Source organism: Mesoplodon densirostris, chromosome 11, assembly GCF_025265405.1.
Source record: "Mesoplodon densirostris isolate mMesDen1 chromosome 11, mMesDen1 primary haplotype, whole genome shotgun sequence".
NCBI lineage: Eukaryota > Metazoa > Chordata > Mammalia > Artiodactyla > Ziphiidae > Mesoplodon > Mesoplodon densirostris.
The window spans coordinates 80,950,160-80,965,229 of record NC_082671.1 but is presented as its reverse complement, the minus strand read 5'-3'; the positions used below and the strand labels follow the sequence as shown (position 1 = coordinate 80,965,229).

The window sequence follows — 15,070 nt, the reverse complement described above, 5'->3', positions numbered from 1 at the left end:
AAATTTAGCTGTTGAAAAGCATAGAAAACACAATAATGATATTTAAGAAATAAAAACCAAACTTCACAGACCACAGGGCACTAGGCAGGCTGGTTAGTCTCAGGAAAATATTTATAGAGGTAGATGTTAATGCCTGTGAAGAGTCATCACTTAAAAGGGAAAGTTGCTCTCAGAATTGATTCATGTTGAATCTCAGTAATTAGAGTTCTTTCTGTGTAACATCTTATGATTTTAGCATTTTAAACATCTTGTAAAACTACAAAATATTGAAAGCGGTGTTTAAAAGTTTTTCACAGTACTTTTGTTTACTATTTTAAAAAATGTATGTAATTATAATACATGCATTACAAACAAACACACACTCAGAAATGGCAAAAATGAGATTATGTGTTGGCACCGACTCTTCAAATTCCCCTGGTTCCTTGTCAATAACAGTATCATGTATAACTTCCTGAATGAGCTGGGTTTATTCTGTGTTTTCAGAACAAGCTTGCATATAATCCTGTTCTTTTATGGAAAGGTTTATTCTATTTCTGATCTAGAGTAATAGGAAAAGAAATTTAAGTCCAGAGCTTAAATTTGGTCAAACGTTCCATTCTCTTGGCTTACTTTGTCTGCATGGTTATCAGCAAAGCCACAACAAAGTAAAATGACTGAGCAAAGTGTTATAATGCCTAACTTTAAACACTTCAGTATAATTTGCAAGGCTGCTGTGTCTTAAACAGGCGGTACTTCGGAGAGAAGATTGGGCTGTATTTTGCCTGGTTGGGCTGGTACACCGGCATGCTCTTCCCAGCCGCTTTCATTGGATTATTTGTCTTTTTGTATGGAATCATAACTCTGGATCACTGCCAAGTCAGGTACGGGGAGCTCTGGGTGAGCCTGCCTTTGCTTATATTTGGAGTTGGGCATTTGTGTTTTTGGGGTGTTCACAGACGATCGGTCTACTTAACTATTCATTTTAACTTCTTTCCAATCTCTCCTGGAAAAATTCAAGACGTTCAATTCACTAGGTCTGCCCATCCATTGCCCTTGTTGCTGTGGTCTCCAGCTACCAAGGAAGCAAAGCTCACATTTATGGGTATACAAACCACTACATATCCACAGAACAAATCACTTTCCTTCACTGTCTCAAAGTTGCTCTTTTTCTGACTTTTTCACCTTTTTCTTTCTAACTAATACTGCAAAATAGTGGGTTAATCATCCTTTTTTATCAATTATGTGTTCTTACAAGGGCCCTGTAAGCTGGAAAGACATCTCACCAACTTGCTGAAACCTTGTGAATGATTCACTGTTAACAAGTGTTATCTTGGCTCTTTTGCTAGAATATAGTTTAAGGTATTCATAGAGATCTTCGTACAAGGCCAGACAGTAATCTTAAATAATAAATAAATGTGCCTTTTAGAAGTGACTGCAAAAATAAAAGTGACCTGCAAAAATATTTTAATTTCTGGGGAAATTGTTAATGAGATGTGGTTTTCTCCCAGAACTACTCCCTAGTATTTTTATTTATTCCTCCATAACTTCTTCTTATTTATCATGCACATAGAAATTAAGACTGGCACTGTGAGGTATCTCATTGTGCCCATAATTCAGTATGAAATTGCTTCCAACCTGTGCAGTGTTGTGAATGACTTCTGTATAACCTGAGGTATAAACAATCAATGTTTTGCTTCATGTATTTTCCTGAGCTTAACTAATTAATATGTAAAAGCCAAGAAACAGCCTCACAAATACGCAGGTTTATCAAACTATTAAACTGTGCAGGCACTTGTTTATATTAATAACTAAGAAAAGGCTAAGAAGCTTCTGAGGGCAAAAATTTAATCTACTGAATCTTATTTACTGGTTGACTATTCTGGTGAAATTGAAGGGGAAAAAATGCTGTTATGTCATCAAAAAGCGGTCCTTTTTTGTTCTCTTTTCCAGTAAAGAAGTCTGCCAAGCTACAGATATCATCATGTGTCCTGTGTGCGATAAATACTGTCCGTTCATGAGGCTGTCAGACAGCTGCGTTTATGCCAAGGTAATTTCAAATATGCAGCATTTTAGTCAGATTGAACTTATTTATGTTTGTTTGTTTGTTTATATAAATTTATTTATTTATTTTTGGCTGCGTTGGGTCTTTGTTGCTGCGCGCGGGCTTTCTCTAGTTGCGGCTAGCGGGGGCTACTCTTCGTTGCGGTGCGGGGCTTCTCATTGCAGTGGCTTCTCTTGTTGCAGAGCATGGTCTCTAGGCGCGCAGGCTTCAGTAGTTGTGGCACGTGAGCTCAGTAGTTGTGGCTCGTGGGCTCTAGAGTGCAGACTCAGTCGTTGTGGCGCATGGGCTTAGTTGCTCCATGGCATGTGGGATCTTCCCGGACCAGGGATCCAACCTGTGTCCCCTGCATTGGCAGGCGGATTCTTAACTACTGTGCCACCAGGGAAGTCCCAGATTGAATTTAATATACACCTTCCTGAGAGGTGGTGGTGACCACATTCTCTCCGTCCTTTCTGGTCTTTGATTCTCAAGTTTACCTTGTAGGAGAGACTTACCTTCGTCATTCAGTATTCTAATTCAGATATTTGTTTTACTGTATATGTATTTAAAATGTATTGGCTCTAATTATTATCACAGGAAGCAAATAGAACAGTTGATGGAATCAGAGAAAGTTAGCTTCAAATCTTGACTGTGCTGTTCACCACTTGTTACTAGAGGAACATGTTATTTAACCTCTTCTGAGCCTCAGTTTTCTCATCTGTAAAATGGAGAACATGATACTCGTTTCACATGGCTGTTTTATAAGAAATGTGATAATGAGCATAGTGCTTAGCAAATGGTAAGGTCTCAGTAAGTGACAACTGCCATCATTTTCCTCCTCTTCATCATCATTATTGTCCAAAAGACCTAGATTCAAGTTCAGCTCAGCTACTTACCTCCTTGACCTTGCACATGTACAGACTCTTTGAGCCTGAGATTTCTCTTCTCTAAAATGCAGGCAGTGATACCTGCCCTCCCTGCCCCATGGCATGTCATGAGGACCAAAGAAGATAGTATATGTGAAAGTGCTTTGAAAAAAAGATACATAACACCATTATGTCTATATGTTATTACATACCCCTTTCTGATGTTACACCTCACTTTATTAAAATTTTAGACACATTCATCAAATTTCTAGAGTTCATTACTGAAAGGTAGTATCACTAATGCAAAGCAATGGCTGGAGTATAGACTGATGAAGACGTTTTAAGACCCACTGCCTATCAGCTCACCCAGATTCCAGGTATAAAAGGGGTTGGCAGATTTTATGTAACCTCTACAATCACTGCAGCTTGGATCCATCTAATTATACTGTTGGCATTGCAGAGTTTTGCTCAGTTTAAGTGTGGGAACATTAGATAGGCAGCCCAGGATCCCACCCATCCATGCTGTCTCTAGCCCTGTAGGTGGCCAGTCTGGTGGGAGGAACAGCAGCCAGCTGTGATTTTACAAAGATTTGGGCTTTTAGTATGTGCTGCAAGGGACCAAAAAAGCCCAAAATACTCTCCCTTCCTTTGGAGAACATACAGATAGACCTGCCTGGATGAGGACAAATTCAACAGAGTGAGCTTGGGAAATAGAGATGTGGTGAGAATCAAAAGAGGTTGGTCAGTGATATAATTTTGTTTAAAGATCATGAGTTAAGCACGAATGACTCAGGTGTAAAAATCCTGCTTTTGGGGAATCTCAGAAGCCCAGTTTTGTTTGTTTGGGCGGTTTGTTTGTTATGTGAAAGATCTGCCTTGAGTGAAATTCTTTTTTTTTTTAGGGGAGCTGGAATAATTCCTTAAAATGATCATGAATAGTTTAGAGGGCTCAGATTTTATAGGGCCTTCATTGGTCAGTTGTCCTATCAAACTCCCTAGATCTAAAATGATAATAATTATAATAATAGCTAGGCAACCTACATTTATTATTTCTAATTCTCACAGCAACTTCAAGGTAGGTGTTATTATTCCCATTTTACTCAGAGACTCAGAGAGGTAAAAGCTGTTTATCTGTGTTCACACAGCAGTAAGTAGCTGGCTCTTAGTTTATCTGAGTGCAAAACACATCGTTGTGCCATACTGAGCTTCAAGATGCTTAGATTCTAAATTTTGGATTTGGCCTGGCCTAGAAACTTAGTAAAAGGAAGGCTTAAGAGCCTCAGAATGAAATAACTGAAGTTATACAGAGTGTCCTTTAGAAAAATTTATTAGAAATGCCAGACTGATTTAATGAGACTGAGGATGCATAGAAATATTGGATCAAGTAGGAGCCCAGATCCAAGTCAGTCAGCAGCTCTTGTGCTCATCAGGAACGTTTTATCCCTGACCCTCGCACTTGTACTTGCACGGGTCAGAAACTCAATCAAACTGGCTTAAGCAGAAAGGGATTTACTGGCTCATTTCACCGCAGAAGATACAAGACCAGCTCACACTGTCTGAGCAGGAGGACCTCATGCCTAGAACTGGTCATCCAGGTCCTCAGATCTCGCTCTCTGGCCACCTGTCTATGTGATCATTCTGTAGACAGGTTCTCTTCTCATGACGGGAAAGATGGCTGCTGACTGTCACAGCTCCAGGCCTCCATCTTCCTTCCTGTATCTCCCTAAACATATTTGTACGCTTATTTTAAATTCTTGATCTGCTGTTACAGAACGTCTGTTTCAGAAGGTGTATATTGCCTACTTTGGAATTTTTTGGAGGCAGCTATCTTCCCCAGATTCTCTGTTACTTTGGCCTGTGGGTGCTTGTCCCATGGAGGTATCGACCACTTTGGGTGAGGGTCAGAGGCCAGGTCAGTCCTGGTGAGTTTCCAGAGAGAAGAGGACAATGTGTCCCAGGCACCACTGTGTGCTGTCACTCTGTCAGAGGACTTTTCTGGTCAGAGTTTCATTTTTAAGCCTGCTTAGAACAAAGCAGAATTGGAAGGAGGCGCTCTCCCTTAATTGTAACTACCAGCCCTGGGGTTTAAAAGGGAAAGGACTGAGAAGTGAACGTTCGAGGCCAGCCTGCCAGGCAGCACCTACATTCATCATCTCTCCGACAAAGTGGGACTCTGGGCATCCCTGATATTACCCCCAAGAATACCAGCACTTGTGATTTGACCTGTTGCAGCTGATTTCTGAGGGAGGGGAAACTAATTTTCCAGTGCCACTGTGGGAGAGGCTAGACTGGAACTTACGTATTTCTCTAACCTGTGTTCTCACTCTGCTTGGGAACCACTGCCACTCCCCACCATCAAGCACGCGCGCGCGCACGCACACACGCACACACGCACACACACACACACACACACACACACACCTTAAGGCAACTTCTGTTTCCCCTGGCATTTCTCAGGATCTTGGTTTGTGTGTTTTTGTGTTTTGTCAGTTCCTGAAATCTACTCTCCTGCTTCTCCAGGTTTGATTTTGGCAGACGGAGCCATCAGCCTGTCCTAGCTTTCCATCTTAGGAGGAACTAGAAGTCCCTATTAATTCACCCTGATTCACATATTTCCAAATCGGTAACTGCAGTGGGAAAATGTGTCTCTCCAAGTGTTTTCATACCAGTTTTAGGGAAGGACTCCGATTGGTTGTACTTGAGCCATGTTACCCAGAGAAGGAGGAAAAATGATCCCTACAGCCTAAAACAATGACAACCACAATCCATTCCAGAATCTTCCCTGATAGTGCAGGGAGTGTCCACCAGGAAATACCCTAGGAGGGGGCACAAACCAACCACTTACCACCAAGGCTTCCAGGCTTGATTTGATGCTGACCACCTGATATACATAGTGTAACACTCCTTCTGGCATCGAAATAAGTTGGCTTTAGACTTTTGTCTCACACTAGGTGTTTGAATGCTCCCCATCTCTCCTGTGTTTAAAGAAAGAAAAGTCATAAACTTTTGGAAAATTTTAAAATACTTCACAATCTGATATAATAGGAAAAGACCTGTTTATACTTGGCACGTTCTCCAAGGGACAGTAAAGTATACTTTATAGAGAGCTATAAAGCACCAAAACAAAAAAGGTTATGCTTTACGAACGTATCAGTCATCATTTCAATTTGGCTTGACGTTGGTGTGATTTATCCTGGAGGTGGAAATGAGCTTGGCAGTGTTACAGCACAAAGAGATATTTTTGCTTTCTGCTATGATGCTTGCAATAGAATATATTATTCTAGCAATAAAGTATTTGCTAGCTGTCTTTGTGTTATGTGTAAGAGGTAAATGTAGTGATTACCTGAGGCTTTAATAAAGGTAGAAGTGGTTTGTGTTAATGGGTTGCTCTTCTTTATAATGCCATGGTCCAGAGGGCAGCCCAGAAAATGTTTGCTCAAAACTACACACACAAAATGGCCATGTTTTCAAAGAGAATAAACGAAGCATTAAAAATAGTGCTGGGGAAATCAGAAACCTTTACAGCAGCAACATTAATACCTGCCTGGTCTTTTTTTTTAAATTTATTTATTTTTGGCTGTGTTGGGTCTTTGTTGCTGCACACGGGCTTTCTCTAGTTGCGGTGAGCAGGGGCTACTCTTCGTTGAGGTGCACAGGCTTCTCATTGTGGTGACTTCTCTTGTTGCGGAGCACAGGCTCTAGGCGTGTGGGCTTCAGTAGTTGTGGCACGTGGGCTCAGTAGTTGTGCCTCATGGGTTCTAGAGTGCAGGCTCAGTAGTTGCGGTGCAGGGGCTTAGTTGTTCCGCGGCATGTGGGATATTCCCGGATGCTCAAACCCGTGTCCCCTGCATTGGTAGGTGGATTCTTAACCACTGTGCCACCAGGGAAGCCCCCTACCTGGTCTTAAATATAAATCTATCCACATGAGATATGCATGTGTATTAGCTTTTATAGTATGCAAAAGGAAATTCTTAACAGCACCATTGGGGCTGCTGATAAATGCTCAGCTAAGTGATAGCCACATAAATGGAACAAATTCTCCTTTCCATAACCAAACTATTTCACAGAAAAAAATCCCTTCTTCCTTATGGTCCAAAAGGAATATGCCCCAAAGGAACCCTGTCAAATTCATTGCATTGTCAGAGCTATTTTTACAGAACGTGAAAAAAAAAAGTGAATTGCAATATTATATATAGTAAATTAGTTTAACTATGACTCATAATGTTCCCAGGTAACCCACCTTTTTGACAATGGAGCCACTGTCTTCTTTGCTGTTTTCATGGCAGTCTGGGGTAAGTGTTCTATATTCGTATAACTTGTTCCCATCATCTGCTCTATGATATGTTCCTTTAAAGTCTGATTTTGGATATGAGAGGAAGAAGCTTGAGTAAATTCAGTTGGCTGTTGTATTAGACACAAGTCGATAAATAATTCATTTGGTTTATTTTAAAAGTGATGTTGTAGAGGAGAACATGTCTTATTTCTCTTAAGCCTTCAACAGTTTCATCAGCATTCCATTATTGGGTAAAATTCACTTTCTGTTGGAGACAAAAATAAAGCCTATGGTATACCAAAAGGTCTGCTGACACCTGAATACCCATCTCAGTATATGTAGGACTTTCTGTTGTGAGTGGAATCTTTTCATCTGACTAATATGTGAGTACCCACCTCTAGGCTTCTTCCAGTTCTGGTCAAAATGACTCCTCATAAACAAGATCTACTCACAATACTGAATTGAGTCCTTCTAAATCGCTTCAAGCCAATAGCCCTATAATAACAAGGTATGATGGAACATTCACTTAAAGAATTCCTTAACCCAAAGAATTTACTTAACCCACTTTTTGATAAAATGGGTTTAATAATATCTTCCTAGTCAAATAATTGTAGAGCTCTAATTTAATAGTATAGAAAAGAGTCTGGACAAATACATAATAAATGATGAATGGTGGTTACCTTTGGAGAGGAGGCTACCTTTCGTGGAAAGGTAGGTGGACAGTGATGAGAGTCAGGCCTTTCACACTATATATTTTCCATTTGGTTTGAATTTTTTGACAATGATTATGCATTTTTTTCTAGAACTTAAAAAGCCAAAATCTGAATTTTCAGGTTATAGAACTCTACTAACTCAAGGCTTAGGTTCATGTTGTTCCTTATGTATGGAATGAATTTCAGAATCTTTGCCATCTTTCAGGGCCTAGCTGAAGTGGCATCTTCTCCAGCCAGAAGATGTCTTCCTCCTTTGAATTTCCATAGCGTTTGCTTTATGCCATTCTTTGGGCACTAATAATGATTTGCATACACAAGTTTTCTCCCCTAATAGGTTCATGGTCCTCAAGGACTATTATGGTCATGGAAAACCTTATGCATTTCTTTTGAAGACAGAGAGATTAATATTCATTAGATGGATGGATGAATAAATGGATGGATTGGGAAAAAAGAAGGGAAAGAGAAGAAAATTACCAAAAGAGTTTCTTTACAAGACAGTAAATATGTTTAAATGGTCTCTTTGGCATGTAGAAATATAAAACCTTGTTTTCTTTGGGAGGTTTGTGCTAAATATGTTATGTCTTCTTTACCTCGAGCTCTTCAAAAGCAAATTGTCCCACCCACCGCAGCTCTGTTGAAGGAAAATTTTTGAACCCTATGACTCCAGCCCCTTTCACCCAGTGGGCATTTGTCCCAAGAATAGTCAAACCATAGGTTGGTGAGTGGCCTGAGAGAAGGTTCTGCCCAAACAGGAGCTGGCAATGCCACCCAGAGTCTTATTCTTAAGAATGTGGATTGGCAAATGTGGAGTGACACAAGAGAGTTAGCAGTAGAAACAGGCACTGAAAGATGCAGAAGGGGAAGAAACGGGAGGGAGGAAGGGAGAGAGGGAGATTGAGATTGACCAGCAGGTAGAATTGGGGACCAGGAGGAATTATGAGCAGGTTGAGTTTATGAGAAATTGAACCTAGAAATAAGCAGAAGCAAAGAACTAGTGGAAAAAAGTAGAATAGAGGGTACAGAAGCCAACTGGTAGCCATCTGGGAGAAAACGCAAGACAGTCCCCCAAGAGAAGCAAAGAAAGAATGTGGCCAAGTCATGTTATTAGTGGAGTATCAGGGTGAAGACCCAGGGTCTCTTGTGGCTGTAGTCTCTCAAGCTGCTGGCTTCCATAGCCTGTCTGAATAGGTCCAGTCTTTTAATTCCCATGGGATTTCTGCCTCCCTTGGTGGACCTTGCAAAAGCCCTCACTATTTGTGCTACCCCTTACTGCATCTCTTGCAAACAAAGGAAGCTAGCCATAATAGAGTTTTGGTTACAGGAATGACCTCTCAGATCAAGAATGTGTATCTGGCTTTTCTAGAACACATTAGTATTGGTAACCATGATCATGAAATATAATAAGACATCCAGTATTTCAGCTTTGCCATGATCACAAATGAGGAGACTCTGGAAAATGTATTCATTTCCTAAACCAGTGGTTCCCAAACTTTTTCAAGTCATGACACACATAGGAAATGATATTTGCACAGCATGCTGATGTCCATGAAGGAACCTGCTCATGGCCAGGGATAATACTGCCCTAAGAACCTTAGCTTCCCCCAAAACTGATGGGATTATCACCTCTGGCAGACCTATAATCCATTCCTGGCACACATATTGGGAAGCTCTGTTTTGGGCTACTGTTCTACTGTGTAATAGGTTAATACTTCTGTAGAGAGAGTGGCATTCAGAAGAATTAACACACAAAACTCCCTTATCCATTTCAGTGTTCCACCCATTTTACATATACTTTGACTGAAATAATATTTTCTTCTCCCACATTTACCCAGAAGTAAAATTCTGGTAGAATGATAATAGTCTATAAGGTAGAGGTTGTCATCTCCACCCCTCACCCAGTACCACCACTGTAAAGGGGATGGCGTCCCTTTCTTGCAAGTTGGAATGTCTTATACTGGGGAAAACAGACCGACTTTATTATTTTATCTCTGCCAACCTCAGTGGACTGGTAGTGATTGCCTGGAGCATGGAGGTTTTAAGTAGGTGGGCTGGAGATCTGACAGTCCTTGTTCCTTGGAGGGCACTCAGTAAGCAGCTGATAGATGTTTTGTAATAACCTTTGAGCAAAGGGAACAATTTAGGGCCATTCCAAGCAACGCAAGCCTGGAATAATTCATTTTCTGAATTGCTTTGTCTTCGTAGACAACTTATTACTTAAATCTTGTATTGTTCCCAGCTTGAGAAAAAGAGTCATTTACCCCAGGTGTTTCTTTGCAGATAGGGCTTTGCCTTTTGCAGAAATCTAAAATAGCCAATGACAGTGATAGTTAGAATAATAGCATACACTTATTGAGGGCTTACTATATTAAGATTGTTCAGTATCATCTCAGTTAATCTGTATAGCAACCTTTGAGGAAGGGACTATTACTATTCCCATGTGATAGATGGGAAAATGGAGGCAGTAGCTAGAAAAAAGTGGTGAAGCCAAGAGGTAAACTAGACAAGCTCTTAGCTCCTCCACTCCACTGCTAGGACCATGTGCTGTCTGTAATCCTGTTTGCTTCTGTTTCACGGATCTGAACTTTAAAATAAAGGACGGTTACACTTGTCCCGAGCCCAGTATAAACACTGCTTTGTGATGGTGGTGTTCTATAAAAGCGTATCGGTTCTAACGGAGCTCGGTTTAATGGTCTCAGGATCATCCTTTACAATTGACAAGTTACAACATTTAGGAAAACAAATGCACTTTATTTTCGGGAAATTGCTAGATATGGAGATGATGAGAACAGATGTAAGGGATTTACAGGTCCTCAGAAGGGATGGGGTTGATGTGTCTGTTTTGTTGCCTTTTGCTTTGTATGTTCACCAGAGAAACAATAAGGCTCCATTTGGAAACAGTCTGTAGTTGCTGGAAGGGCCTTTGTGTGGGGTTAGAAATCTTGACAGAACTCCACCACCTTTGTTCTTGTTCACACTCGTGTGATGGCAGGGCCTCCTAGGGACTATTCTGTGAGCCTAGGGCTCTGGGCTTGAATCAGAGTGGCTCTTTCGTCTAGAAAGATTCAAGGGACAGAACAATTATGGTCTATATTAGCTCTCTACCTAGGGGGAAAAAAATGAGTCATTAAGGAGTTTGATACTGGCAGAGACTTGCCAGGAAGCATATTATTTCGCTGTTCTTTGTTTCTGTTTTCTTTTTTTCTTTTTTTTTCCTCTTTCAAGTGTTGCCAAAAATTAAATTATCCCCAGTAAACAAACAAATCGAGGTCCTCAGAGCTTTCCAATCAAAATCACAAGATTGCAGTTGTTTAAATGCAAATTCAAAGATTCTGCATATGGTCCCATCAGTAATTTAAGAATGAAGTATGTCTCATTTTTTTAAAATAAATTTTATAATACTTTGCCTTTTGTTTTTAGATATTTACACTAATTTTATTTTTATAATCTTATCTATATATCCAACGAAAAACGGTGATTGTATATTCAGAAAATGAAAATGTATACATTTACTAAATGCCTACTAGGTGTGTAGGTGCAGTCACATATGACACCTCATCAATTTCTCATAACCCACCAGGAAGAAATTCCTATCTCCATCTTATAGATGAGGATATTCAGGCTCAGAGAGGTTATGCAACTTACCTAAGATTACCCAGCAGCTGCTAAGTGGTGGAGTCTGGATTTTAAACCAGATTTCGTCCCCCAAACTCCAGAGTCATTCTGAAGTATGTCCACTGTGGCATGCACCTCCTATAGGATGTTATAAGATTTCATTACTCAGCAGACAGTGCATATTCACTGTCCCTTGGCACTGGGTATACCTAAAAAATGAGTAAGGTGTGATCTCTGCTTTCAGAAGTTGGTAATTATAATACTAGGTGTTAAGTCCAATTTATAAAGAGACAGTGAGGGTCCATGCAGCCAACTCCCTGAGGCAAAAAGGAAAAGCAGAAAAGCTTTTACTCAAGAATAGATATTGGAACCAAGACTTAAATTTGCCAGGCAAATAAATGGAGTTGGGGGAGGTATGAATAACATTCTGAGCTGAGAACAGTGTGAGCAAAACTCTGAAAAGGAATGCTTAGACATTACATGTGCTAGGGACATAGAATGTGTCCTAGTTTCCTAGGGGGTGCTGTAACAATATACCACAAACTGGGTGGCTTAAAACCCCAGAAAGTTATTCTTTCACAGTTCTGGAAACTAGATGTCCGAAATCAAGGTGTCAACAGTGTTGGTTCCTTTGGGAGACTGTGCGGGAATCTGTCCCATGTGTCTCAGATTCTTGTGCTGGCCAGCGAACCTTGGCATTCCTTGGCTTGGAGAGAACATGGCTCCAAGCTCTGCCCCCCATCTTCACCTGCATTCTCCCCGTGTCTCTGTTGTCTTCACATGACAGTCTTCTTATATAAGGACACTAATCATATTAGATTAAGGGCCCACCTTACTCCAGTATGAATTCAACTAGTTAATCTGCAGTTATTTCATTTCCAAATAAGGTGATATTCTGAGGTTGGAGCTTAGGACACCAACATATTTTTTTGCAGGGGGGACACAATTCAACCATAACAGAGTATATGTTGAAGCCTGAGTTCTGCTTATCACACATCTGTACCACAACAGAGAACCATGTCTTCACCCTGTAGGCAGCAGAAAGCCAGCTGAAGTTGTAAACTGGGGAGTGACATCATCAGTTGTGTTTGGGAAGCAACTGTGGCAACAGTGTGGGGAGGGGTGAAAGTGGGGACCAATAGGTAGCAGGTAACCACTAAGAAGGCTGTTCCAGTGCTCAGTTAAAACATTATGCAGAATTGGGTGTCAGGGAAGATCTTAATTACAGAATAAAAACAAATATATTGGGCTTCCCTGGTGGCTCAGTGGTTAAGAATCCACCTGCCAATGCAGGGGACATGGGTTCGAGCCCTGGTCAGGGAAGATCCCACATGCCGCGGAGCAACTAAGCCCGTGCACCACAGCTACTGAGCCTGCGCTCTAGAGCCTATGAGGCACAACTACTGAGCCTGCGTGCCACAACTACTGAAGCCCGTGTGCCTAGAGCCCGTGCTCTGCAACAAGAGAAGCCACCACAATGAAACGCCCACGCACTGCAACAAAGAGTAGGCCCCACTCACTGCAACTAGAGAAAGCCCGTGCACAGCAACAAAGACCCAACACAGTCACAAATAAGTAAAAATAAATAAATTAAAAAAAAACAAATATATTATAAACATATATAAATATAAACATATATTATACATAAATATATTTTCCTTGCTTTGTTTGTGACAGACAAAAATTGGAAATAACCTAAATATCCAACAATAGAATGGTTAAGGAAACTGTAAGTAGCCATTAAAAATCGTCTTTCAAAGCATATAATAATGTAACACAAAGCTATATTTAACTTTTTTTAATGTAGGATACAAAGTATACAAATAAAGTGTGATTTCAGGTAGAGAAGCATCACCGAGTCCAAAGTCCTACTGCTCACTGCATGACAGGCCAATAAATCGAGGGATGAGATACTGGGGCAAAGAATAGTGACTTTATTCAAAACGCCAGAAGACTGAGAAGATGGTGGACTGGTGTCCCAAAGAACTATCTTGTCTGGATTTTGATGCTAGTTTCATTTGTAGAACAAAGAGAGGGGAGGGGAGGAGGAAGAATAAAAAAGGCTATAAGTCATTGCAGATATTTCCTAGTTCTGGCCAGACTCTGGAGGGGATGTGTTAATTTCTTCTTTCCTGCAGCCATTCACAGTTGGGCCTGGTCAAAATGTTTTCTGTGAGCTAAACAAAGGTATTTTATATTATATTAATGGTGGTGTCCTCTGGGTGATAGGATTATAGGACATTTTTATCAGTTTTAGTTAGGTATAATTCACATAAAATAAAATCCAGTGATCTTAAGTGTACATTTTGACGTTATGTCAAATGTATATAGCCATGTAACTGTCACTGTAATGATGACATAGAACATTTTCATTCTCCAGAAAGTTTCTTCGAGCCTCTGAAGTCAGCCCCTTAGCAATCTCAAACCTGCTTTCTATCACTATAGTTTACTCTGTTCTAGAATTGCATACAAATAGTCTTTCAGTATTTAGCATTTTTTTTCTGGCTTCTTCCACTAAGATTAAAGCTGTTGAGATTCATTTATATTGTTGCATATGTTGGTAGTTTGTTCTTTTTAGTACAGAATAGTATTCCGTTGCCTGAAATATACCAAAATTTGTTTATTCATTTTATCCATTTCTTTACCCAAATGTTGATAAACATTTGGATTCAATCCAGTTTTTAGCTATTATGAATACAGCTGAGACTTAGCGGCTATTATAAAATTTTTTGCACATTTGCATAAAAGTCTTTGTATCTATTTCTCCTGGGAAAATAATTAGGAGTGGCATTGCTGGATCATAGAATAAGGGAATGTCTAACTTTATAAAAAATTGTTTTCTGAAGTAGCTGTGCCATTGTGCATTCCCAATAGCACTATATGAGAGCTCCAGGTGTTCCACATCCTCACAAACACCTGGAATTATTAGTCTTTATAATTTTAGTCATCCTAGTGGGTATATAGTGTTATCCCACTGTGGTTTTAATTTGCATTTCCCTGATGACTAGTGATGTTGAAATCTTTCCGTGAGCTTGTTTGCAATCTGCACATCTTTAGTGAAGTGTTTGTTCAAATGCCCACTTGTTATTGGGTCGTTTGTCTTCTTATTTTTAAGTTAAAAGAGTTATGTAAATAATCTGAGTAGAAGTCCTTTAGCATACATATGTTTGCAAATATTTTTCCCAGTTTGTGGCTTTCATTTTTATGTTCTTAATGGTATCTTTTAAAAAGCAAGTGCTTGCAGGGAGATCAGCTCGGTGCTTTGTGACCACCTAGAGGGGTGGGATAGGGAGGGTGGGAGGGAGGGAGACGCAAGAGGGAAGAGATATGGGAACATATGTATAACTGATTCACTTTGTTATAAAGCAGAAACTAACACACCATTGTAAAGCAATTATACTCCAATAAAGATGTTAAAAAAATAAAATAAAAAATAAGAATAAAAATAAAAAGCAAGTGCTTAGAATTCACTGGCAGTCCAGTGGTTAGGACTCCATGCTTCCAACTGCAGGGGGCACAGGTTTGATCCCTAGTTGGGGAACTAAGATCCCACGTGCCTTGTGACATGGCCAATAAATAAATAAAT

The 15,070-nt window shown here is 40.1% G+C and overlaps 1 protein-coding gene across 1 annotated transcript in view; it reads left to right on the top strand.

Moving 5' to 3' along the window:
* Nucleotides 1–15,070, top strand: part of ANO4 (anoctamin 4) — a 227,783-nt gene that overhangs the window by 125,407 nt on the left and 87,306 nt on the right. Inside the window, exons 10-12 of the mRNA XM_060112423.1 lie at nucleotides 726–860; nucleotides 1,930–2,026; nucleotides 7,118–7,178. Of these exons, the coding sequence (XP_059968406.1) occupies nucleotides 726–860; nucleotides 1,930–2,026; nucleotides 7,118–7,178 (293 nt within the window). The remainder of the gene's footprint in view (nucleotides 1–725; nucleotides 861–1,929; nucleotides 2,027–7,117; nucleotides 7,179–15,070) is intronic.